General features: G+C 39.9%; 1 protein-coding gene across 1 annotated transcript in view; it reads left to right on the forward strand.

Annotated features, from left to right (window-relative positions):
- The first annotated feature begins 18,553 nt into the window (after positions 1-18,553).
- The window catches only part of LOC127648796 (nuclear receptor ROR-beta-like), a 29,982-nt gene continuing 21,279 nt past the window's right edge, over positions 18,554-27,256 (forward strand). The window contains exon 1 of the mRNA XM_052133559.1: positions 18,554-18,823. Coding sequence (XP_051989519.1) covers positions 18,817-18,823 — 7 coding nt within the window. The 5' untranslated portion in view covers positions 18,554-18,816. The remainder of the gene's footprint in view (positions 18,824-27,256) is intronic.

The following is a 27,256-nucleotide window of genomic DNA, read 5'->3' on the forward strand; positions in this document are numbered from 1 at the left end:
CATTATCTCGCATTTACACACGGTTTGGGCAAAAGTGTCCAGAGTGTTTAATTCCGACATGTATTTAATGTCCGAATTAAGCATACACACCCCTAAAGCGGCAGATACTCTGGAAGTGGTGATTACTGCTTTTGGAATAGGTCATGAGGCATCAGTGTATTACTCCCCATTAATTCAGAGTCTGGATGATGGAGCTTCATCTCCTCTCAAGAGATTTTGGGAGAAAGATCGTGTGATGTAGTGGACACTCCATTTTCATTTTGCCCCAGACTGTGTATTTTGGGTGATGGGGCAGTCCTGAATATGGTGATGGATATATGGAGAGTTGGGTCCTTACCGGCATGATGATTGGCAGGCATGTAATCCTCAGGGGATGGAGACTTTCGAGGGGGAAAGTTATGATTTCACGTGGTTTAATTTAGCATTTTCTGTGTGCCTATTTGATTTGATATATGGAATCAATAAAAATGCCTGTTGTGAGTAAAGCATTTATAGTGTGTTCTGTTTTGGGAGCATGTTTCAAATGATCCCTTCCTCTGGAGGGTTTTTTAATTTAATTGTATTGTTTTATATGGGTTTGCTATTTATGCCACTTCTGTGTTTTGTCTCAGCATCTAATCTGCTGCAATCTACTCAGTGTTTCTTTTGAGGAACTTGCACATTCGTATTTTTTAAGCTGCTTTAAGATAGTTGCCATTTTTCATTGCTTAACAGCACAGAGACTCTCAAAACACTCTCACATAGTATTCACACAATGGCAATTTTAGGAGTTTATGCCATATTATAAGTTCATGTTTTTAGAACAACTATTCAGCATCAAAAAACATATTAAATATTTTTGACCACCTGTTGAACATGCTTCACTCTTTTTCCCATTCTGCAAATGCAAGATCTGACATTTATTTTAATTTCCTAAACTCATTTGAAGTTTAAAATTAAGAATTAGAATTAGTTTTTTGGACAAGTTACATATACAAGGAATTTGACTTAATAGTTTGTTCCACACACAATAAACTGTTCAACATACAGTGGCCCCAAAATGTAGTTGGACACTTTAGCCACGCTTAAAAATATATGACTAAAATTGCCACTTGGTTTGATTCTTTGTTATATAATGCAATGAAAATGACATTCAAACATTCTCACTGTGTGGTTTTAGTGTTCCTGTACCTGCCTGTCTGTCTGTCTATTCATATACCTGCCTGTCTGTCTGTCTATCCATTCATATACCTGGCTGCCTGTCCTATCTATCTGTCATTCTTTCTGGCTGTCTGTCATTCTTTCTGGTTGTCTAGCTCTCTGTCTACCCATTAATTGACCTGCCTGTCCATCCATCCATCTGCCTGCCTGCCTGTATGTATGTATGTATATGTGTATGTCTGTCTGTCTGTCTGTCTGTCTGTCTCTCTCTGTCTGTCTATATGTATGTCTGTCTGGCTATCTATCTATATGTCATTCTTTCTGTCATTTTCTTTAGACAGACGTCTATCTGTCTACCCTATTAATTTGTCTGTCTGTCTGTCTGTCTGTCTGTCTGTCTGTCTGTATGTCTTTCTACCCATTCATGTACCTGCTTGTCCATTCATCTGTCTGTCTGTCTATCTATCTTTCTGCCTTGTTGTGTGCTGTTATTGTAAATGATCACACTTTCACATTGCCATATGTGGTTTCCTGCTGACAGGCTATATAAAAAAAAAACTCTCTCGTAGAAACAGTCTGCTCACTTTCAGAGTGCATCGGGTGATTATCATATATGCTGTGATTGCTCACATGGCCCTGCTGTATGCACCAATCACTGTGCTCACACTGCAGAGGGCTGTAACATAAGGCTTGACCACCGAGAATCGTTAGATCTTTGCTTTTCCACCAATATCTTGTCTCTCTTCTCGCTTACTCTCATATAGAATTCAGCGAGTCTCTAGAATCTGATAGTGGGGAGAGAATGAAATGAAACAGTGTAACCTCGAATTGACCCCTGAAGTTTGAGACTCTCAAGATGTGAGCGAGAGATGGGGGGGAAATACTGAGATGGAGAGTGTCTTAACTGAAAGAGAATGATGGTAATTAAAGGAAGAGAACAGAGCTGTTACCATGGAGACTGACAAAATGGAAAGATGATGATTTTTTTTAAGGACAGAGTGTTATTGAATGAAAGAAGGATAGGAGGGAACAAAAGGTGAGAGAGAGAGAGAGAGAGAGAGAGAGAGAGAGAGAGAGAGAGAGAGAGCGCAAAGAAAGAAAGAAAATAAAGCAGGAAAAAGCACAGAAATAAATTCAAAGAGAAACAGAGCAGGAACTTTAATGGCTGTCCTTATATAGAAATGTAATTTCAATTGATCAAATTTGATAGGGTTTGTTCCCTACCAGAGGATATTGTAGAAACAACATCTGTTATGTTTCAAGCCCTCAGACCTAGATGTTACAGTAAGAGATGTCTTAGGGCTAGTAAAGCAGAGATTTACATAGAGTTTAATGGTGAGAGGAATAATATGTAGGTCTTCAACGATAAAGGAACATCTTTAATCCCATTGATTAGTTTATTTTCACCTGAGGAATATGGTAAAAAAAAATATTATCATGATATTATTTTTCATATCATATGATATCGATATTTATCACAATGTACATTCACATTTGCAATTTGCAAATTTTTTTTATTTCCAAGTTTATTTCCAAATTTCCCTAAAAAAATTCAATCCTAAACTGTAAAAGTACTCCAGAAAACTGCTTTGGGGACCCAGAGACAGAAAAAGTAGTGGAGTCTGAAGGACCTTCTACCAAAATATTAGACTTATCAAAATAGTCTAATGAATGTTTGTTGAAACACTGTTTACTAGCTATAGCAAGCCAGTTGATAAGTCACTTATAGTCAGTTAAATAGTCACTCATAGTCAGTTAAATATCTACTTGGGACCATCAAAATAAAGTGTTACCAAATATTACAATATTTTATTGAGTTTATCAATCAAATGCATTTGGATATGAACGTTGGTACGTTGGTCATCATTTTGAAGCTTAATAACATCAGTCCAATATTTGTTTGAATATTTTTACATTTAGATTATATCTTTTTTTGCATTCAGATACAAAAATATGAGGGCATAGAAGCCCTTGTGACTGAGGAATGATACTTCAGGGGGTTCAGAGGTATCCCCTGAGAGAAAATGTAGAAGTCTGAATGACCCATATTATTATTTAAATTAGTGTGAGAAAGACTAGTGTGAAGGTGGGGCCGTGGTCGAGTGCCGACTTGTGAATGGAGAGTGAGATCAGGAGATGAGAATGGTGAGGATCATCAACTGTCATTGATTATCTCTAACAGCTGTTTGTCATTGCAGTGAGAGTTGGAGATGGATTTAAGAGCGAGCCAGATGCCAGAGAGGGGGAAGAGTGTGCAAGCAGACAGAAACATATGTTGAGAGTTTATAATTCTGCTGAAATGCAAGTTTTATTCATTGTAGTAATAAAGTACATTTTGTGTTGGATCTCGCCATCTCCCACTTCCTCCTTACGTCATAATGATGAACCTGTTACATCAATGAAGGAGGAAGAATGCCGGAATCCTCACCTCTGGAAGAAGTGTTCAAGACCCTCGCAAGCATCCAACAGTCACAGTATCAGGCCCCCCTCGAGCTGCTTGCAGAGCAAGAACAGTGGTTCATTGTGCCTTCCAGGCCCAAGAGGAGGACCGGCAGGTGCTCCAGTGTTTGCTACCCCGTCAAGATGGGCCTTCAAGACGATCCGGAAGCGAGGGCATGCGGTTGGCTAAGCACCCAGTGGGTGGTCTGTTTGGTACTCCTGTTGCCCGGGGAGGCCCAACTCACTGTGGAGAACCTCCTGGTGTACGCACATTTGAAGAAATCCATCTTGCAGCTGGTCAGCCAGACTTTAGAGCAACAGTGCCAATGCTTCCGCTAGCTGACCCTTGGCGAGCACGGCCGCCCGTTTGCTTTCACCCAGCAGCTCCGGGATGCCTGCCAGAGGTGGTTGCTGGCTGAGCAATGCAATGTCGAGACTGCAATCAATCTGGTGGTGCTGGAGCAGTTTATTGCTTGGCTTCTGAGATGAACGGCGGAGTGGGTCCAGTGCCATTGCCCAGCATCGCTCCATACGGTCATCCAGCTTGCAGAGGACAATATAGTGGTGTATTCGGGATCCTCTCTCTCTCTCCTGTCTCTCCTCCTTCTCTTCCCTCCCCTTCATCCCATCCTTTTCCTCCTCACCGGAAAAGGGGAGGAGGGTTGTGCAGTCCCCCCAGACCAGCGTCGGGGACTGCACAACCCGCCTGTTCCCCCTGTACCTCTCTGTTCACACTCCTAGGTTATTGAATCCACCATCGCGGGCGTGAATGTGAAGTCTGGGCCGGCCTGCTGGAGCTGCGCAGAGACATGACCAATGCCTGGTGATGGAGGTGGGGACATTGGTCCGGGTCCCAGACATGCTGCGGGCTGCCCCCGATCGAGCTGTGATGTACCGCATACTTGTGAGTATGCGGTACGAAGGAGAGGTGTGTGCATATGCACGATTACCCCTTATTGACCATCGTTATTCAATGTAAAGGGCAAAAGCATTGAAGGTAGTGGGGTACTTATTGATGGAAATTTATGTGAATGGGTCCTGTAACAAAGCATCTGTGCTGGCTGGGGATGTGGAGCTGGGGCTGTCTAAGTCAGCTCTGTGTCAGGATGACGTAAGGGAGGGGGAAGTCTCGGCTTCCACACACCTTAGAGAATTCCCTGCAGGGGATTTCCCCTGGAGTAGATGAACCCTTATGCACAACTTCGACCAAGTGAAAGTGATTGATGGTGAATCTCTTCAGCCAAATATTGCACTCTCATATCCATATTTTTCGATTATTAAGGATTGGTTGTATCGAGTGATGCAGGATGCTTAGACAAAGGAGGATACAACACACTTGTTAATACCGAAGAGCCGTTGCGAAATGCTATTCCCGATGGCTAATTATAAGCTGATGGTGGTTCACTGAGGACAAGAGAGAACTGTCTAATGGCCTATTTCTATTGGCCAGTCATTCTCAGGGATGTCCACGGCTGGTGAATCTGCCGTCTACCCAAAGAGTGTCATTGTGCCCGCTTTCACTGATCGAGGTCCCCTTGAAAGAACTGGTATGAACCTGTTATATCCAATGCCTCATATTGGCAAACTGCTCGATTGGATGGGCGCAGCTCATTTTTACTTGACACTGGATTTGACAAAGGGTTACTGGCAGATCCCCTCAATGCCAATATCCCATGATAAAATGTCTTTCTCCATGCCATTTGGCTTACACCAATTTGTGACCGTTCGGTTTGTTCGGGCCTCGGCTATGAGGAGGAGCCAGATGCCTGCTCCTCTGTCACTGCCAGCTTCCACCACCACGGAGGCCATTCCCCAGTCACTGCCAGCGCTCCCGGTCATGGAGGCCGTTCCCCAGTCGCTGCCAGCACTCCCGGTCATGGAGACTGTTCCCCTGTCACTGTCAGCACCCACGACAGCAGAAGTCTCTCCCCTGTCACTGCCTGTATTCACAGCCATGAGGGCTGTTCCCTTGCCACTGCCAGTGCCTATGACCACAGAGGTCATTCCTCTGTCACTACCTGTGTTCACAGCCACGAAGGCTGTTCCCCTACAACTGCCAGTGCCCATGACCATGACCACGGAGGTCATTCCCCTGTCCCTGTCTGTGTTCACAGCCACGAATGCTGCTCCTCTGCCTCTGCCAGTGCCCAGGACCAAAGAGCTCATTGCCGCCCAGTTCTCTGTCCCCTGCCCAGCGGCCATCGCCCATGCACACCGGGTTGCCAGGAGGCATCCTTCGAGGGGAGGTACTGGCAAGGGGAGATACGTGACAGTATCCGCCTGCCTCTGTGCTTTGTGTGCCCCTTTTGTGTGAGCACACCGGCGTTACTACCATGCACTCTCAGTTGATGTCATGGTCCTGTCAACCCGTTAGGTTGGGTTTTGTCTGTCGAGAAACATGATATCATCGTCCCTTGTCTGTTTGTGTCAAAGCGAGTTTACGCTTTTCCCTCATCTGTTTCAGGTGCCGCTGACATGCTGAATCAGCATTTCCAAGGGAACCCTGATTGTTTCCATGGGAACGCTAATCGTTACAACATTCAGCTGCGAGCGGCACCTGACCCTTGTTTGTTTTCCGCTTATTTAAATCCCCTCGTGTTATGTCCGATTTTGGATCATTGTTATTATGATTACCAATGTGAATGTTTGGTGCTGTGTTGATTCAGATGTGACTGTAGTCCAGTTAGAGTGGAGGAGGATTCCTCGGTCTCTGCCCTCGTGTCGGGGGAGAAACATTCCCTGGGCATGCTTAGTTTGAAAAGAGAATTTTGTGTTGATTAATAAATCTGATTGAACAGTTACCTCTGCTTTTGGATCCTGTCTCTCACACCTTCTGACAAGTAAACACTGTTTAAAAGCATTTCAGAAGAGGTCACCATTGTTTATTGCTAGTATGCTTTATAAATAAACTTGATACAAACAAATTGATACGAGTGGCAGGAGGACTCTCACAGATGTGATCCGTCAGTGCCAGCCTCTGCCAGCCAAACTTCACGGAGCAAACAACGAAAAGCAAAACCTTTTATGCTTAAAGCATAGAGACACACTTGGCACCAAGTTTGCGCTCAGTGGCATGAATGGTTTGTCCAGTCTTGCTATTACCCGCGCTCCGTGTAACAAAGGTGCCACGTGTGCCTTTGACTGTTAACCCCTGGGCATGCCTTGTAAACTACTCCTCAACGTACATGCAGTCCATTCCCTAACCCATAACCCCGCACTATTGGTACAACCCACAGCACAAATTGCAAGACAAAAACAATTTAAATTGGTCAATTATTTTTAAAAAAATATTTCTAAAGTCATAATTTAAAAACAGTTAAGTTGAAGAAAAGGACAATTATCCATTCTTGAAGTTACTGGAACAAAATCTAATCCAAACCTTTTTTCTGTTTTTTTCATTTGGATTGGTGTGGTCTGAAAAATGAATTGTTTAGCATTACACTGACCTGAAACTTTACCACTTAAAGCGAATATAAAATGGTAACAATCATCTCAATAAAGCTTTTTTTACTTTTAATTAATAAACATATGAGAGACTGACAGACAGACAGGACAACAGTGAGGGGTGAGATAGAGCCCCCATGGTGGTTGTCTATAGGTTGTGAGAGCAGGTATGTGGGGGGTTACAGTAAAAGGCCACCAGATACAGACGAAACAGAGTTTTGTCATCTTTCTAGTTCATCTGTAGATGGATGAATGCTTGTTTTCATGGCCTTTGTTCCATGATATCTTAATTATATTAGATCCATTTGCTTTCTGTTTATATATTGCTCTGTTTCTTTCTCTCCCTTTCAGGAATTTAAGATACATAGTTTTATTTATTTTAAAATGATTTGTCTTCTTGTGAAGTTACATGCCTAGATACAGTGCATCAAGTTTCCAGTAACAAGTACTGGAATTACATGTGGTTGTGCTTTTCCATGCAGAAGTTGGCTTCACAATGAATCTTAAAGGGACAGTTCATTCTGTAATCATTTACTCACCCTCATGTTGTTTTAAACCTGAAGGCTAATGTTAGCATCAGTAACCATTCTTTTTAATTTTATGAGTGAAAAAAATAAGCTGTTATATGGGTCACTCTCACATGGCATGACACGCTAGATGACTCAACACTGGTAAACAGACTCACTCGTCCGTTTCCACAGCAACATCATTGCTGCCCTTTTACGTGTTTTCAATGGCTTAGCAAGCATCTGGTTTCTCCTTCCAACCGGAACATTTGCAGGGAAATTTGCCTTGCAAAGCAGACATCATCACGCTTTTGTGCACCTTTCTGGTGGCATATTGTTTTTTTGCTGTTTGTAAAATGTGTAAAAACTCTCTCACTTTCTGTCTTTCGCTCAGTTTCTCTCTTTTGATGGGTGTGACTGCCATCTCTTTCCTCATTTTTGTCTTCCCGTTATTTGTTATACGTATATGTATTGTTTTGTTTGAAAAGGTTAAGGTAGAAGAAATGTAGGCACTGTTGTTGTCAAAAGCCTTTGTTGACTGAAGTGCACATGCCAGACATACCACAAATCCTACAACAATGCAATCTCATTTTGACATTTAAATAATCCTGTTTTCTTTTGTTTACTATCTAGTTCTGTGGAAGTTTGCAGTGACAAGCTAATAAAATAAATGTGTTTTGTCTCATGAGGCTGGTTTTACTTTGAAACTTTCAGTGTTACACTTGAACAAAAACTTTTGCTGCCTGTTCAATTTAATTAAAATGAACTAAAAAACACAATTCTAGAACATTGTCACAACTTGATTTCATTGGGTTCTACAAATTTAAAGGTGCTCTCAGTAACTAAGTCTTTGTGTCATCTTGAACTTACACTGACACCTAATGGCTTGGATGCTGCATAATTTAAAATCAATAGTTTTCAATTTCAAATGCCAATGGCCAATGCCATAAATTTAGTATTCACAGTCAGCCATGATTATTTTAGTCAATGAGTGAAAGTGTCAAATAACAGGATGGTTACTGAGATTAAGAGAGTAGTATTCGGCTGGTCATGTGATTCTGTGTGGCCCTCTCCATGTAGAATAAAACGGCTTTTATAAGGGTACTGATATGACTGGATGACATTTTAATGTGAGTGGTCATAATTTCCTACATATATTGCAAAATTACAATTCATGTATTTAGGAGTTCAACTTTTTTAATCAGGAAAGAATTACTGAGTGCACCTTTAAAAATCTTTAAGTAGAAGTTTAGTTAATCCATTTGAGTTGGGACTACATAAATACTTTGTGGTGTTAATGTAGCATTGATTTGCATGGGACTATATTAAATGTTAAAATAGATGTTATCTTATGCCATTTCAGTGTAGTTCTTATATTGCTTTCAATCTATAATCATTTAATGCGGTATACATTATTTTCTTTTATATGCCAAATTGATAGGTTCACGTGATATGAGCGTGAAGCGATCGTCTGTGTTCCGCATCTACTTTCGGGTCCTTGAATAACGTGTAACGGGCAGCTGGTGCCCTCCTAGGGTAAGATTGTGCCCCCCTAGGGAGTTGGTGCCCTACTTAGACTGCGTAGTATGCATAAAGGGAGCGGCGGTACTGACCATGCATAAAATGTCTCTATTACTAGACAGATATGTATGTTGGAATTGGTGAAAGAAAGGTTTCAGAGGAGCGGCCCATGCATTTATTCTTATCAGAAATGCTCTTTGCGGGTCGATCATCGTGTATGTTCAGGTTTTCTAACATGTGTATGGTGAGGTTTTGGAGAGAGGGTGTGTTGTTTAGGCAATGGGGGCAGCCTAATTCAGTGGCAAAGTCTGGCAGAAGTTAACCAAATGGCTGAACTGTATTTATTATGGGATTGTAAAGAGATAATAGAAAATTATGGAGAGATGACTTGGGTGGATCTGAGAAGAATATAAGCGTCACATTTGGACCACTGCTCAATGCATCAGAGCTTGAACACTAACACTCAAACCACACTCGCTAGGCGACATGGAAATAAAGCTAATTGTGTTTCCTGGCAAATATAAAACTTTCAGAGACAAACTACAAATGTCAAACTGAATTAAGCAATTTGCAAATATAAGGAAGTCGAAAAAAACTGAATGGAAATTCAAAAATAATTATTGTTAATTAGACAGGTTTACCAAACACTCTCCTCCTCGTTCCATTGTTCGAACAAACAGGTTCCACCAGAAACTCATGCCATTGATCAAGTCAGAAATTCACATGTTGGGCCACTCAAACAAACAGAGCAATGTTCAGAAAGCATTAGAGAATGGTTGCCTGGTAGCTCAGCGAGTAAAGATGCTGACTACCGCACCTGGAGTTATGAGATGGAATCCAGGGCGTGCTGAGTGATTCCAGCCAGGTCTCCTAAGCAACCAAATTGGCCCGGTTGCTAGGGAGGGTAGAGTCACATGAGGTAACCTCCTCATGGTCGCTTTAATGTGGTTCTTGCTCTCGGTGGGGTGCATGGTGAGTTGTGCGTGGATGCCTCAGAGAGCCTATATTATATTTGTGTCTGCATATTAACATAAAATTGCAAAAAGCATGTCAACATCAAAAGAATTATAAACATACATTTTAAAATGACTGTTTGCAAACAGGTTTGAACCAAAATTGGTTGAACCAGTTTTACAATGTTTGACTAGTTGGAATGCTCAAAAAAAAACAAGCAATGCTTTTTATAATGCAACAGTGTTTACTTTCCAGATAAATTAACCTACCAATGATTGTCTTATAGTTGTCTCTACATATTACTGTAAGATGGGACATGAGAAGGTATTTCAAAGTGATGGTTCACTCAAAAAGAAAATTCATTATTTCATTATTACTCATTATTTACTCCCACTGACATTGTTACAAACCTGTATGACTTTCTGTAGTGCACAAAATGAGATAGTAGGCAGAATTGTAGCCTCAGACACCATTCAGTTTCATTTACTTTTTCCATACAATTAAAGTGAACTCTCCCTTTAACATTACACACACATGATCTGCAAACAGGTGGAAATGAAGCAATATAATTAAAAGAACAAAAATAAAGAGATGCAGGGAGGTGGTATGTAGAAAGGAAAGAGGAGGACAGGATAAGAGTGAGCATGGGAGGTGAGAAGAGAACACAAGGTGAGAGAATGTGTGTTTTCACTGACACACTGACATGGTAGTATGTTGCCTGGAGTCACATCAGATAAGCAGGCTCAAGCCAGTGGAGATTAGAGAGCTTTTTAAATTGTAGAAAAGCAAAGGATTAGAGGGAGAGATAGAGAGGAGCAGGAGGCAGCCGGATTATGGCGCCATGCGAAGGCAGGATCAAGCATAATCCCTGCAAAGGCTCAAACCTCCATCTTTGTTACAGGGAAAGTGAGTGTGAGGGTTTACCAGTCAGTCACTTCATTGATCTGTTATTCCCCACAACATCAAGTTTCTCAGTCTATCCACTCACCCAATTGATCAAGGGCTCTTTGCGATGTTTAAAGGTATAGTACACCAAAAAAATAACGTTTCTGTCTAAATGTTAGCATCCTCATTCAATTTCATTGCATCTGCCTTTGTGTTCTATTCAAGAAATAAAGTAATATCTTAATTTTTGGGGTGAAATTTTCCTTTATTTTAATATTTCTTTAACCCGTTTACAAAAGTCACAGGATTGCATTGTTATACCATATGTTTTAGAAAATGTGAGTGGTGTTTGTAAGATCAAAGCTCAACAGCATTTTCTAGGGTGTTGTGGGTTGTTGCTAGGGCATTGCTCTGTGGTTGCTATCATTTTCTGAATGGTTGATAACTATGTGTTTGCCAAGGTGGTTGCTAGGTGGTTGCAATGGTGTTCTGAATGTTGTTTCTATTGTTTGCGGTTGCTATGGTGATCTGGGTGGTTGCTAGGGGTTGATAGATGGTTGCTAAATGCCAATTAAGTTTACAGTACATGATAAATTGGTTCCAAGATATGGCTTGGGTCACTTCTTCAGAGGGTCTATGGGAAATGGGATATTTTGAAGAGATGCATCAATGTATCGGCCGCCAAAATTTATCAGCCAGTTAATTACCAAATTCAAACCATGAAAACGCTGATATAAAAAAAATGTATGGTTAATTTATAATTAATTATCATCACACTTTTTAAAAACTCTTTGAATTAAAATGCATAATCCAGAAATAATGATAGCCACATAATGTGGAAGGGTTTGCACTCCAAAGAACATATAATATTTAATTCTATTGAAAATTTTACATTTCATTCTTGCTCATTCTCACATTAACTTGTGAAAGTGGCACTTACCTATACATGATGAGGTAAAACCATCCAAACTGTGAATTCTAAATTTCTACAACGGCATCTGAAACTGAAAACTATTGATTTTGAATGATGCTGCATCCAAGCCGCTAGGTGTCAGTGTTGTCCAAGATGACCCAAAGACAAAAGTTACTGAATGCACCTTTAAGTTTGAAATCACAATTGCGTGATTACAAAAGCTTGAAAAGCTGCGTTTAAAAATAGACTGCAATCAGCTCTTCGGTTACTGCTTCAGACAGCATCGTGTAAGCAAGAGATAAGCGGTCTGGGTGACATTTTCCATTATCTGTTACATCGCTATAGAATTTAAAAGGGCATTTTGTTCCTTTTGATAACTTTATTTTTAATTGATGTGGTTGACAACTCCATGGAATTGCCCAATATTTATGTTTGCATAATATGAATTTGTGATGTTCTATTATATACATTCACCTAAAGGATTATTAGGAACACCTGTTCAATTTCTCATTAATGCAATTATCTAATCAACCAATCACATGGCAGTTGCTTCAATGCATTTAGGGGTGTGGTCCTGGTCAAGACAATCTCCTGAACTCCAAACTGAATGTCAGAATGGGAAAGAAAGGTGATTTAAGCAATTTTGAGCGTGGCATGGTTGTTGGTGCCAGACGGGCCGGTCTGAGTATTTCACAATCTGCTCAGTTACTGGGATTTTCACGCACAACCATTTCTAGGGTTTACAAAGAATGGTGTGAAAAGGAAAAACATCCAGTATGCGGCAGTCCTGTGGGCAAAAATGCCTTGTTGATGCTAGAGGTCAGAGGAGAATGGGCCGACTGATTCAAGCTGATAGAAGAGCAACTTTGCCTGAAATAACCACTCGTTACAACCGAGGTATGCAACAAAGCATTTGTGAAGCCACAACACGCACAACCTTGAGGTGGATGGGCTACAACAGCAGAAGACCCCACCGGTACCACTCATCTCCACTACAAACAGGAAAAAGAGGCTACAATTTGCAAGAGCTCACCAAAATTGGACAGTTGAAGACTGGAAAAATGTTGCCTGGTCTGATGAGTCTCGATTTCTGTTGAGACATTCAGATGGTAGAGTCAGAATTTGACGTAAACAGAATGAGAACATGGATCCATCATGCCTTGTTACCGCTGTGCAGGCTGGTGGTGGTGGTTTAATGGTGTGGGGGATGTTTTCTTGGCACACTTTAGGCCCCTTAGTGCCAATTGGGCATCGCTTAAATGCCACGGCCTACCTGAGCATTGTTTCTGACCATGTCCATCCCTTTATGGCCACCATGTACCCATCCTCTGATGGCTACTTCCAGCAGGATAATGCACCATGTCACAAAGCTCGAATCATTTCAAATTGGTTTCTTGAACATGACAATGAGTTCACTGTACTAAAATGGCCCCCACAGTCACCAGATCTCAACCCAATAGAGCATCTTTGGGATGTGGTGGAACGGGAGCTTCATGCCCTGGATGTGCATCCCACAAATCTCCATCAACTGCAAGATGCTATCCTATCAATATGGGCCAACATTTCTAAAGAATGCTTTCAGCACCTTGTTGAATCAATGCCACATAGAATTAAGGCAGTTCTGAAGGCGAAAGGGGGTCAAACACAGTATTAGTATGGTGTTCCTAATAATCCTTTAGGTGAGTGTACATTACATCACAATTTTAAAGTTTTTGAGTACAAAACTCAAAATGTGAGTTCTGTTGTTTTGAACTGAAAAAACACAAGTGAATATTTTTTTAGAAGTATTAAATTAACCTTTTTTTACATCAAGTATCATGCAGTGATATTTAGTCATTTTTCAATATTTTTTATCTTTTTATCTTCTATTTATCTTTCATTGTGGCTCTCTTTAAAATGTTGGTCTGTCATGTGTTCAACAGATCCAATCCATGTTCAATGGAAACTACTTATTGTTAGAACGAAAGCTTTTGTACCTCTTTGTAGGTTTTTGATGCATAATTCTCAAGTAAAACAAAAGTGGCAAAATATCAGTATCAGAATCTGTGTCAGTCAGTAGTTATTTGTTAAAACATTTTCATACCGTTCGTCCCAAATATTTCGTTTTACTTTTGTGTGTGTGTGTGTGTGTGTGTGTGTGTGTGTGCAAGGAAAAAATATTGTATTGTCTTTATAGGTCACATATCAGCTGTAAAGAATACTGTAAATTCAAATGTGCAAGAAAATGTATAACCTAAATTAATTTTGGTGTAATATTTGTTTCCCAGTCTTTGCAGATGAGCTTATGAAAATGTCTCTTGTCAGCTGCAGTTCAGCTTTCAAAACATTTACTTGTCTATTTACCGTTAATAATAATTGTGCATACTGATTTCTGCCACTGTTTCTACAGATAAAAACCTGTCAACGCATTTGGATTCACTCAGAACCCTTGCCCCCACCCTTCCTGTAACTCTGCGTTTACGTAGGTTTAGGGTCAGAAAGTCATGGCTGCTGCTATTAGTTACCGAGCACGCATGAGAGAACACCGTAAAGGTTGAATGTAGAAAATCTAGAGAACTCAACATCAATGGGAAAAAAGACATTGCTAAATGTAACAATGGTGAACTGTGGACACATTTTAAAAGCACTTTATAAATGGCATTCATTAGAGTTGTACAAAATTGTTATATGGTATGCATAGGTAAGCTTCTATAACTACTTCATGTTTATTGCATAAGACAGAAAGATAGGATGAGTGGACAGATGTGTAATGGTAGCCAGCTGGTAGGTAGCTGTGCAGTATGTAAACCTCACTCCCCTGACCTCAAGAGGTACACTAGCGACTGACGCTAGAGGCTGTAGCATTTGGCCTCCTAGTTAGCACGCCTGCCTCCCATGCCAGAGACCCCAGTTTAAATTCTGCTCTGAGCAGGTCAAGCAGAACCAGTTACAGTGGTGTTGTGACCTGGATGGGAGTGACGTTTGTGGGGGTGAGTGTAACGTTAGCCAGCTGGTAGGTAACTGTGCAGTGTGTAAACCTCACTACCCTGGCCTCAAGAGTCTCACTAGCGACTGATGCTAAAGGCCTCGTTAGTGCATCCCATGTTGGAGATGCCGGTTCGAGTCCTGTTGGGAGTGAGTCAAGCAGGACTGGTTACAGATGAAAGATGGCAACAGGCCAGTCTGGTGAACAAATAGAAATAAATATATATATAGTCATTCAAAACATTCTGCAAATCCCATCACAACACATGACATTTCATCATGTTGAGATGGATTTTGCTAACAAAGTAGACTGTGGCAGGGCGGAGGGCGGAGCCGGGTCGTGATCCTACACACCCGGTCCCGTATTAGGCTAATTATACCTCCGTGAGGGTTAAAGGCCGACTGCAGAGGATCGTGTGTGAGAGAGAGATCGTTAACGGCCATGTCCGTCATGTGTGTGTTTGTTGTCTTTTAAGTTTACTATTAAAATATGATTTACACCGTCAAGCTGGTTCTCGCCTCCTCCTTTCCATTGATCCCATTACACTGGTGCCGAAACCCAGGAAGGAGGAGGGATACGCCGTAGTAGAGTTCTCGCCACTACTGTCCACCCCAACGGAGCAGCCGCGGCCATCTGCCGGGGGACGAGGAGCCCAGCCGCCTGAAAGAGGACGATGGCCGCCGACCGCGAGGGGAGTAGGGGCTCCTAAACGACCGTCTGGAGCGGTCAGGGCCACTGCCAGGGGCGCAGGAGTCGCCTACTGGCTGATGAAACGCGGCGGGGTTTAAGACCGCCGACCACGAGCGGGGAGGGGCTCACTGGCGACCGCCTGGAGCTGGAGAACCGCTGCCAGGGGCGAGGGAGACCCCTTCTGTTCCCTGAGAACGCGGCGAGGCGTTCCGTCCGCCAGGGGCTGGAGGACTGCCTCTGATCCGCCCGGAGAGGCGCGGCTGTCCTCCGATAGAGGGTGGAGGAGTTGCCAAGGAACAAGCTGCGGCGTATCGGAGAACTGGCAAGTTTTTTTTTTTTTTTTTTTTAAATCTCTCTCTCCTCTCTCTCTCTCTCACTGTCGCTCTGCGTTGGCCTTTACCCTCTTTTAAATTTTACAGTGTTTTTGGGGGGGGGGTACTACACTGTTACAGGAAGTACCCCCCATTTTAATTATTTCTGTTTCCCTCCCTTTGTCCCCTCCCTCGTCCAGGTAGATGGGGATGACCTGCCGGCAGACTAGATGTAAAGCATGCCCTCCCCCAGGGAAATCAGGCCGGGGTTTTGCATAAATATAATTACATAAATAACAATAAAAAGGTTGTATCAAAAAGTGAGGTAATGAGGAAAAGAAGAGGAGCAAATCTCCCAGGACTCAAGATGGACACAAGAAACAGAGAGCGATGAAACTGTTGGAGCAGAGGAGATAAAGTGATGACAGCGACAAATGGGGGTGGGGCAAATAGGGAGCAGCGGAGAGCGCTGCATGCTGTGTGCTCTCTGGTTGTTCCACTGACCTACTTACTTTAATCTCCTCAGTGTTTCATAAGAGCCCCTGCCAGAGAATTGCATCACCAAGCTTTTCCACACTCAGCCACTGCTCGTCTTTTCACCACTGCCATTTAGGAGTTTGAAAGATGCACAAATCATATGCACATGGAAACACATTTTCTTCTCACATATTGGCTCATCATTTGATGTTCAGACGCTTGGCTTGTGTTGCTGGTGTGCAGAACAGACAGACTTTGGTTTTTGTGTCTGGAAAAAGTCTGTGGCTGTCTGAAATGTGAAAATTTTATCAATGTAGTGTATTTCTTTCCTCCTAAGATGTTTAAAGTGCCACAAAAGATATGGGCCAAATCGAGTATTAATGGGCCACCCAAAATGAATAAATAATGAATAACTAGTCTGTTTAAGCCTACAGCAGGCCTCCAGGGATGACATAACCATCCACCTATGACTATTACATGAATATTTTTAATGCCTAGTAATTTTCTCTGTATAGTTTGATTACAAAAAATAGTCATTTTGCAGAACCAGCTTCAAATGTCTCTGAGCATGCATTTACACTGGCAGCCAAAAGTTTATAATAATGTACAGATTTTGCTGTTTCAGAAGGAAGTTGGTACTTTAATTCGCCAAAGTGCCATTCAACTAATCACAAAGTGTAGTCAGGACATTACTGATATAATCACCATCACCATCACTATTTGAAAAAGGTCATTTTTAAATATATCTAGACAGGCTCCATTTCCAGCAGCCATCACTCCAACACCTTATCCTTGAGAAATCATGCTGAAAGCTATTTAGTTCGTTAAAGGTGCAGGTTGTAAGATTTAGAAACCCTTGTTATTAATGATACCTGTGGCTGTTAAGTGAACTGCAGTCTGTTAGTCGTGCTCACGCTCGTGCACTTACTCCATAGGGACGTGGGCGAGTAAACAATGACGTAACGTACAAAGAGACTCAAAGTGATTCACCTACATCATGCTGACAGATGAGGTAGCATAATTAAAATTACACTGTTATGAGTGTTTTACTACAAACTTTGAGAATGTATATTATATTTGACTCTCCAGTGCTGGAACAGGGTTAAAACACAGTGTGGATATAGGTCTGACTTTTCGAGACTGTAGTTTGAAGTAATCACTTTACTTTGCATGATACATTGACTGCATTTATACTATAGCCTATGTCAGCGTTAGCTAGCTAGTCAGCTTCATCAATAGCTGTTGGCTAAATTTGGTGGATGATGACAGCAGCTGTTTATTAAAAAGACTGTAATTTATAAATATGTTGACACAATTCAGTATTGATGTGATTCCATCACAACTGTCATTTTGATATATCGATGCGCTATTGTTTAGAATAATATAATGTATATATTTTCTGTATAACCAAGTTATGTTACTAATGAATGGGTATTTTTGTAGGCAGTGGTGGCTCAGTGGTTGAGGCTCAGGGTTACTGACCAGAAGGTCGGGGGTTCAAGCCCCAGCACCACCAAGATGCCACTGTTGTGTCCTTGAGCAAGGCACTTAACTCCAGGTTGCTCCAGGGGGATTGTCCCTGTAATAAGTGCACTGTAAGTCGCTTTGGATAAAAGCGTCTGCCAAATGCATAAATGTTAATGTATTTTTGCATTATCTTGAACATTGTCTAGCATTCATTTCATGTACTGTTGTAGTTTAGCTAAAATTACACAGATATTTCACACAGAAAAAGACAAAAAGCAAATATAAATTCCTTTTTCTATTTTTTTATTAAATTAATCAGTGAAAATATAGCAAAATGTGTGCAAAACAAGTGTGCAATATACAGTAATATATGTTGTGTGCAATGCCAGGCGAGCAGTCTATGAAATATGCATTTGGTTAATTGAATACATACACTTGGACAATGCATTGGGGGCTTGTGGAGACATGTATAAAAGTTGATATTCGGAATTGAGGTTTTAGCTCTATTTCGTTTGTTGATGTTATTTTCTCGTAGTTATGTTTCCTTTTAAGTCACCATTATGGTGATTAGTTTTTCATTTGGTATGACCTTATTTATAAATAAATTTTCTCTGAATGTAGCCTAATAATAAGCCTTACAGTAGCTTTACAATTACTATAGAATATAATGTGTTGCACAGTGTCATGTGGAAAAATAAGTGTCTGAACATTATGATTGAAACCTCATGTTGCTGTATAATCATGGATAGACTCTGTAGTCCCACCTTAAGCGCTGACGAGATGCGCGTCCCCGTGAGGAATAAGCGAGAGTGAGATCATGTGAGAGTCCACGCGACGGAAAGTAGGTTAGCAGGGTAGAGAGAGAGGCGAGTGAGGAGGACGATTCATACGCGCCAAAACACACATCGAAGGCAACTTTCATTTTTGTTGCCAAAGCGAAAAGGGACGCTTTTGAGGCTCTGCCTTGTATTTAACTGACAAAATAATGCTCCCAGTCGGAGCTGTAAATTATTATTCGGTGAGTTGTCTCGCGTTAGCGACTTAGTCCAGTCAGTATTGCTCCGCACCCTGTGGACTTTGGAAACTAAATAAACTGCCATCAAAATGAGAGGTAAGAAGCTCGCTTTGCTTTTTTGCCTAGTTATTACTTAGTTATTACACTGTTATTACGTCGACTTTGCTTGTTGGGCTTTAAGTAACTATTTGGAATATGTGTTAACTTTAATTACGTACATTAAAATACATGTGGTTTAAATGAAATTTCATGCACGGCTCATTCTGGAAACTCACACCCCTCTCCTGTCGACGTGTAAATTTCGGTCGGATGGCTTTAACGTTAACGGTGGATTCAATCACATTCATTCTATTTCTGAGCACACCGCGGAGTTTTCCTCTTGCGTTGCGTTTCGGTGACGTTTACCACGCTGGCACTTGTAGCGCGTTTAAATGGAACTCAGTAATGTTTCCGTTCTTTAACGTGCAAATGTTACAATGTAGCAACAGAATGAATTTGAAATTCTGACGCAGTTCTGAATAATTAAGCTCTCAGCGGCGGTTGGTGATGCGGGCGTGTTTGACATGTCTGTTTTTTACATAATGGGGGTCAAATTGTTGAAGTGTTTTTCTATAATAAAGAATGTTTATTTTTTTCTACATAAGCGATATAAATTTGTTCCATAATTTCCAGATACTACATTCTGTATAAATGTTTAATGTATAAAATTCCTCCAGATATTATATGACGCGCACAATCTTTAAAAGTTGAAATGATTTGGATCATTCGCAAGTTTATTGTAATGCTTTATTTAAAATCTTCGCTTTAGGGTTTATATTAAATGTATGTAAATACCGGGTTTTTGGGGAGGATCTCTCTCTCTCTCTCTCTCTCTCTCTCTCTCTCTCTCTCTCTCTCTCTCTCTCTCTCTCTCAATTTCAATTCAATTTTAAATTTTAAAGTACTTTATTGGCATGATTGTGTTTACATACAATATTGCCAAAGCATTAATACACAAAACAGATAATGACAAGACAAATATAATAATAAAACAGTACAAATAACAATAAATATATAATTAAAATAAGGTGCCAGGTAGTGAATCAAATGAAAACTATAATAACAATGTATACAGTATAAAATAAAATACGCATTTAACAGGACATTATGAACATAAATAGTAAATAAAAGTACTGTGAATGAAGTACATTAAGGCAGTGATTGGTTTCTGAGGGTGTGCATCTAATTAATTTTGCTGCAACTGATGCATGATGGTCCTCCCCCAGTAACACCAGCATCTGATCTGTATCTGCTGAACTGGAAAACTGTGGCATGAGGTTTGAGAGTTTGTGGAGGTATTTCTCTCACCTCTGTAAATGTCTCACAGTGAAGGAGACAGTGTGTCTCTGTCTCGACCTCACCCGTGTCACAGTGAGCACAGACTCGTTCTTCCTTTGGAAGCCATGTTTGTCTGTGTCAGCCTTTTTCTATGGCCAGACTGTGATCACTGAGTCTGTATTTGGAGAGGATCCGTCTCTGTTTTGGATCTCTTACAGTGTGGAGATATTCTGCCAGATTATATGTTCTGTTTAGGGCCCGATAACATTCCACTTTCATTTTCCCAATGGTCCAAATTTGAATTTTGCTTTCTTTTATGATTTGGTTTATTCTGATTTGGCTTAGTTCAGCAGTGCTGGTCTGAATCTAGTGTTTGTTAGTTGTTAGTGGGTTTGTGAGTTTCAGAGCCAGCCAAAATTTTAGGAATAATTTTTCAATATGTATAATAAGTGAGTATCTGCCTAGTTCAGCCCGGCATGCGTTAGTAGGTGTTTCTCTCTGAACTCTTGCATTCTGCATGCAGGGATTCTATAGAAACATATAGAATCTATCTCTCTCTCTCTCTCTCTCTCTCTCTCTCTCTCTCTCTCTCTCGTATCGGCTGTGTGTTATTGTTTTGAGAGCAGCATGGCCGGCTGTGTGAGCAGCGCTCAAACCTGCTGCTGTTCTACTGACCTAGTTATGTCACTGAGCATTACACAGCATTCACAGGAGGAAAGAGGAAGATTAACAGATTGAGCGGGAGAGAGGTGGTGCTTTGATGGAGTCTTGCAAACCCATGCGGTCTGTTTGTGAGAGCTACAGCTGTGCCTTTCCCAAGTCACAAACCTTACGAACTTCAGTTTGAACTTGACCTTCAAAGATTCGACCCTTAACATAGACAATAAACAACCCACATTAGAAAATATTCACCTTTTATTTAACAAATGCATAAACTGACGCAACATGCTGTACTATTACAGTTTGTCCTGTCAATATAGAACAGTATTACATGATAAAAGTAACAACCTACACAAGAAGATAATAATACATATTAATGTAATATCAAAATATAATGTTATGGAAATAATTACATATACATCATATTGCACAACTCTTGTGCACAATATCCGAATGTTATTGGTTCGTGGAAGCATGATGTAACATATTTTTGGATAATAATGGCTAAATGTTATGATCAACTGTTGTCCCATGCAACCGATACATATTTATATGTATTAGGGCTGCAAATATCGATTAATCTAACGATTATTAGAAGGATTATTTGACTATTCGGCGATTATTGCGATAATTAATCTTTCGCTCTTAACCGATTATTCAGTGTGTGCCCCGAAAAGGTTGTATTAAATGTACTTTCTAACAATAAAGAGGACAAAATAATTTAAAAAAAATGTGATTTCGTGTTACGTTAAATTATATCGGAAGAATATTTGACAATTAAATTTTTGTTTAAAATGTTTTTTGTTTTCAATAAAATGTAATGGGTTCAACACCAGAGTAAATATTGATTTGTAATACATTTTCTTTACATTTAACTCAAGCCCCAAACTCTTTGAGCTTCTTTTGTCAGGATTTTCCCACTCCCGTTTTTTTGCTCTCTGGACAGACGTATAAAGCAGTTGCGAGCATACATGTCCGGGCACACTGTCGTGAGGTGGGGCAGTGTTTAAATTTACTCATGTTGTCTAGATCTGTGCCACTGTATGACATGTACTGGAAATTATGATGTTCTGATTCAAGTAGATCTGCACTCTGTCAGAATTAATTTTTAATGTAAATCCTGATGTCAGTTTGTGTGGTCTTCTGTCGGTGGCTCTCTTAACTGTAAGTCATCATCTGCTCTATTGCAGTACACAATTGAAACTTTGTCACGTAGCCACCCTTTAACCTGCAATACAGTTCTTATGTGTTTATTATCTTGAAAAACAAAAGAAGTTTATGACAGTGACGAGTATCAAAGTCTTTTGTCATTTCATTTCTTTATTTGTGTTGCTCACACAATATTTTGTGCCATCCGCCCATGTTGCACAATACTATTCTCATTTGTGGTTTTGTCAACACCAAAATTACAATAATCATCACACATCGAATACCACACACACACACACTAATGCACGTATAAATGAAGGTGTTTTCTAATTAAGATCAATTAAATTAATAGATGTTCCTTCAGCCCAACTGCAAGAGCATAGCACTAACAACAGCAAGGTTGTGGGTTCAATTCCCAGAGAACATATGTCCTGTTTGCACTGCAAGTTGCTCTGGATAAATGCATAAAATGTATAAATTTTTTAATGCAATACAAGTTTATTTCTTTGCGCATTTAAAAACAACAGCCATTGATTAAAGTGGTTCACAGGTAAATGGTACTGTCGATGAGTTGGTTTTGCTGTTTGCTTTTGCATCAGTACAGTACAGTACAGTACAGTAAAGTGCCATCTATATTACCTTTGATCTGTGGTGACAAGATAGAAACATTTGGCCAATGTTCAGCAAAAGCACCCCTCTGGAACACTGACTTACTGACACACTGACTGTTTCGCAAACTCTGGCCGGTCTTATCTGAAATTAGAGGGTTATTCTGTTCTATCTGTGCGAAACCGCCAGGATTTCACATCCGTTGGGAGAGAACAGAGATGTATTATGTAAAATAGGTGAGGTGTTAACACATTGTTCTTTACTCTGGCCTACACTGAAAAAAATTATGTGCTGGATTTGCTGAAAAATATAGTGTATCATTTTTGCATCCCAATTTTTAAAGGGGTCATGACATGGTTTTTTTTATTGTATTATTATGTTCCCTTAGGTGCAATTATAGTATTAATATATTTTTTTTTAAGAAAAACTTTTAAAATCTAGTGATTTATGACCTTTTCCCACCCTGTTTCTCATCCTCTGATTCAAACAGTCTGTTTTGGGGCGTTTTCCATTTAAGACTTCAGTGTTAACGCCCACTGTTATGATTGGCTAACGTCAGTGCCTATGTATCAATTATTGACGCTCCCAGCCAGAACAATATGCAAGTAAACTAAGTAAAAACACTGTGATTATTCATAATGAATGAAATTGCGCTTTAAAAAGTAGTTTAAAGTTTAAAATAGATTACTTACAGTTTAGCGTCGTCGTTGTTCCCAGAATAGTCCGCACGGACTTATCTTTGAGCAACAGTTTTCTGGCAAAGCCAGCATCATATTGAGATTTGTTCTCAAAACAGTCATCCTTAAAATGTACAGAACAAGCGCTTAAGTTAACACTGCCGTGACTGGGACGTCCGCAAAAAATAAACTGCATCCATTTTTCCCTGACGTCTGGATCTTTCGGCAGCTTATTCAGAGGTTTTGTTTGACCACAGCCAGGAACAGCACATCTGTGTGGCATCGTAATTTTCCTGTGCACAAGTAGTCTCTGTCAGAGCTCGCTGTCCATCAACTGAACACTTGTGAGGCGACGGCGATACTGAAATGAGCGTAGTTGTCTTGCGCTTAAAGCGTAGTTATCTTGTGCTGGAGGCGGTCATATGCAAACGCTGGTACGTCACTTCTAACCGACACGTCACTTCTAACCATGAATCCAGAACGAGCTGTATTTTGAGCTTGATTAAATAAATGATTCGTTTAGAATGGGGAGGACGTCTTAAAATATTAAACTTGCAGGACGTTTTAATGATACAAAGACCTCTTATATACCAAAAGATCAAGGCAAATTTGGTTTCTCATGTCATGACCCCTTTAAGCAAATTCCACTAGGAATTTTAAGCAAAGTTACCTAAAAAAAAACTTAGCTGGCAATGGCAAAATGAATGAGCTTCCATTCAAAAATGTTTACTTAAAATACTTTGCCACGCGAGCTACTGCATTTAAAGTTTTTAACTCTAAGTGTCTCTGTTTAAACAACTATGCTTTTTAAGCTAATTTAGCAGCTTCAAATTCTAGGTTCTGTTCATTTACTTTCAATTAACTTTAAAATAAAATGAAAGAAATAACAGACAACTGGTGAATGTCAAAGGTTTTTATTGTTGTTTACAAATTTACAATCTAACATAGATATATTCATGCTCTCCTAGAACCAAAATGCATTCTCAAATACAAATATAGTAACAAAATCATGACGATAAACTAAAAAAGTGGGCTATGCAGTGACTTTCAGTAAATCTAAACACAATTCAAAATGCATTTTAACAGACTGCACACTGAAGAATTATATGCAGGTAGGAGAAAATTCTCTGAACTAATACTGTAACAAAAACACCAGAAACAGTTTGTATTTACAAATGAAACTATTCATTCAAATGATCTTTTCAACTTGGCCTGACATTGCCATCATCAAGATGCAACACCATTTACATACAGTAGTATGACCACAAAAAAAGAAAGAATAAGTGTCAGCTTCTTTGGGTACCTGATGTGAAGGGCATAAAATAGCCCAAAAAGTGAGTGCACTTACCCAGGTTTTGACAAATGTCCCCAGCTCATTTTCATGTACAATCAATACATCCAGGGGGTTGAAAGGCAACTTTTGCTCTTCCTGCTCTATTGATTTGCCCAAATAAATATCCTCAAAATCAATAATTACAGAGTAAAAAGCAAAATAATGCTTAAAGGGATAGTTCACCCAAAAATAAAAATGCTCTCATTTACTCACCACCATACCATCCCAGATGTGTATGACTTTCTTCTATTGAACAAAAACAAATATTTTTAGAAGAATATCTCAGATATATTGGTACATTAAATGCAAGTGAATGGTGGTCAGAAAGCACATTAAGGTGGCCTAAAGTAATCCTTATGACTCCAGTGTTTGAATCATGTCTTCAGAAGTTATTTGATAATTGTGGTTGAGAAACTATTTAAGTAACTATTTAAGTTAATATTTAAGTACTTTTTTTTTTACTATCAATCTCCACTTTCACTTTCATATTTGTCTTCTCTTGTTTTTGGGGGATTCACTTTATTTGTGCATTTCACCACCTACTGGGTAGGGAGGATAATTCATATTAAAAATGACTTAAATTTTGATCTGTTTCTCACCCACAAATATAATTTCACTTCTGAAGAAATTGATTAAACCACTGGAGTTGTGTTCATATCTTTATTGCTACCTTTATGTGCTTTTTGTACTTTCAAAGTTCTGGTCACATTCACTTGCATTGTCAGACCTACAGAGCTGAAATATTCTTCTAAAAAGTCTTAGTTTGTGTTCAGCAGAAGAAAGACATACACATGTGGGATGGCATGAGTGTGAGAAAACAATGAGAGAATTTTCATTTGAAGCACACCAATTCAACCACTGTACCAAATGCATTCATTTATATGAATGTCATTTTTTTTGCCTTTAAAACCTCTGATGACTCATCTTTCAGTTATAGATGTAGACCTGTCAGGACTATAATTGAAATGACCGTATCCTTTCAGACAAATAAAATAATAAAAAAAAAAAATTGTATAATTGTAACTAAGTTAAGCAACATGTATGGCTAGTTTACATTTAAGATTCATGACTAGACGCTACATATTGCAACAGTTTTATACTTATAATGTGACTCACATGTTGATATCAGGGTGTCTCCTTGAGGAAAACCAAAAATTATAATTCTCTCATCATTTATGCAGTCTTATGCCATGTCAGACTCATTTGACTTCTTCAGGGGAACACAACGATTTTTGATGGATATATGATGTGTATTTGTCCATACCTTAGAAGTCAGTGAGGTTAAAATCTTTCAAGGTCCATAAAGGCAGCATCAATGTAATCCATCTTACTTGAGTGGAAATGTTGTTTTGTGTTAGACAGAAGAAAGAAAGTCATACGAGTTTGAGAAAGCATAAGGTGTGAGAAGGCCAAATTCCAAGAGAAATAGCATTTTTGGGTGAACTTCTAAAATCATTGATTAAGCTGAAAAGTGAACATAAACCAACACTCAGCTGATGTTAGCTGGTTTCCCTTTAAGATGAAGGGGTTCAATTATACATTTGCATTGAAACATGTAGAAAAGAGATTTACTTGTTGGAGTTACCTATTGTCTGCTGAGTTTCTGCTGCGTGAGTGAAGCCTGAGCAGCAGTTGAAGATGAACTGTCTCTCCGGTGAAAAATCTGCTGAAATTCTTCGCCACTGCCCGACAATGAGAAAGCACAGTATTTTCCCATGAGAAAAGTATGGTGTAAGCACCACATACAGAATATTATTGTCATTGACAACCTCAATGTCGTTTAAGGCAAGCGGCAACCACAACAGTGAAACTCATTACAGAGACCGAAATTTATGCTTCACGTAATTTTGATGTATGTATTTATTCGTGTCGTCTCAAACACTAACTGAGGAGCAATTTAAAAGCATAACCTGAATGCTCAGACTGTTCATAAATCAGCTTAGGATGGAAAGAGATAACATTTAGCATTAAAAGTGTAGATGCAATTGATGAAGCTGAATATAAACTACACTCAGAAAATTTTAGCTGGTTTCAAGATGTACAATTTGAAGTTTACATTAAACGTTTTAAATTGGTGTAGAAATGCGATGAACTTACTGGAATTACCTGTTGTTTGCGGAGATTCTGCGATGCGAGAGAGGAGTTGTAGGTGAAGGCCCCGAGCAGCGGTTGAAGATGAAGAGTATCTGCCTGGTGAAAAAATGTGTGGGCTCCTTTATGTTTGTTCGACTGTGAAGATGTAGACATCTAATTAGCCTCATGCAGACAAAAGTTTATTATACTGTAGATTTGTAACGTAAGTTAAAATAACTTCTTTAAGCGAATAGAAACTTGAATACACAGAAAATTGACTGACATGAATTAGACCAACCAACTCACACAACCGACTGGAACAAACACAAGACAAACTGGCATTGGACTGGACAGCAAACACGAGGAGGCTAAAATAGGGAGAGAAATCAAATGGGTTAACAAGGGACAGGTGAGGCAAATTAACTAATAATAAGCAAACAAGGAGAAGGGGTATGTCGTAATACAGAGAGACACGCAGCAATGCAGAAACAAAACAAAGCCACGTGCTTGCAAAACAAAACAAACACAACGAAACACCCAAATGGCATGAGCGCACATCGCCAAGACAATAAGGCAATATACGCTCATGCCAACCGACAAACAGAATGAGAGAATGCATAGCGATGCCACGCATTCCCACACTAAACAAAACCTGTGAGTACCTCGCGATGCAAACACCATGCAATGCATGCAACAGGCAACAGGACACCT

This window comes from Xyrauchen texanus, chromosome 9 (assembly GCF_025860055.1).
Source record: "Xyrauchen texanus isolate HMW12.3.18 chromosome 9, RBS_HiC_50CHRs, whole genome shotgun sequence".
NCBI classification, from domain to species: Eukaryota; Metazoa; Chordata; class Actinopteri; order Cypriniformes; family Catostomidae; genus Xyrauchen; species Xyrauchen texanus.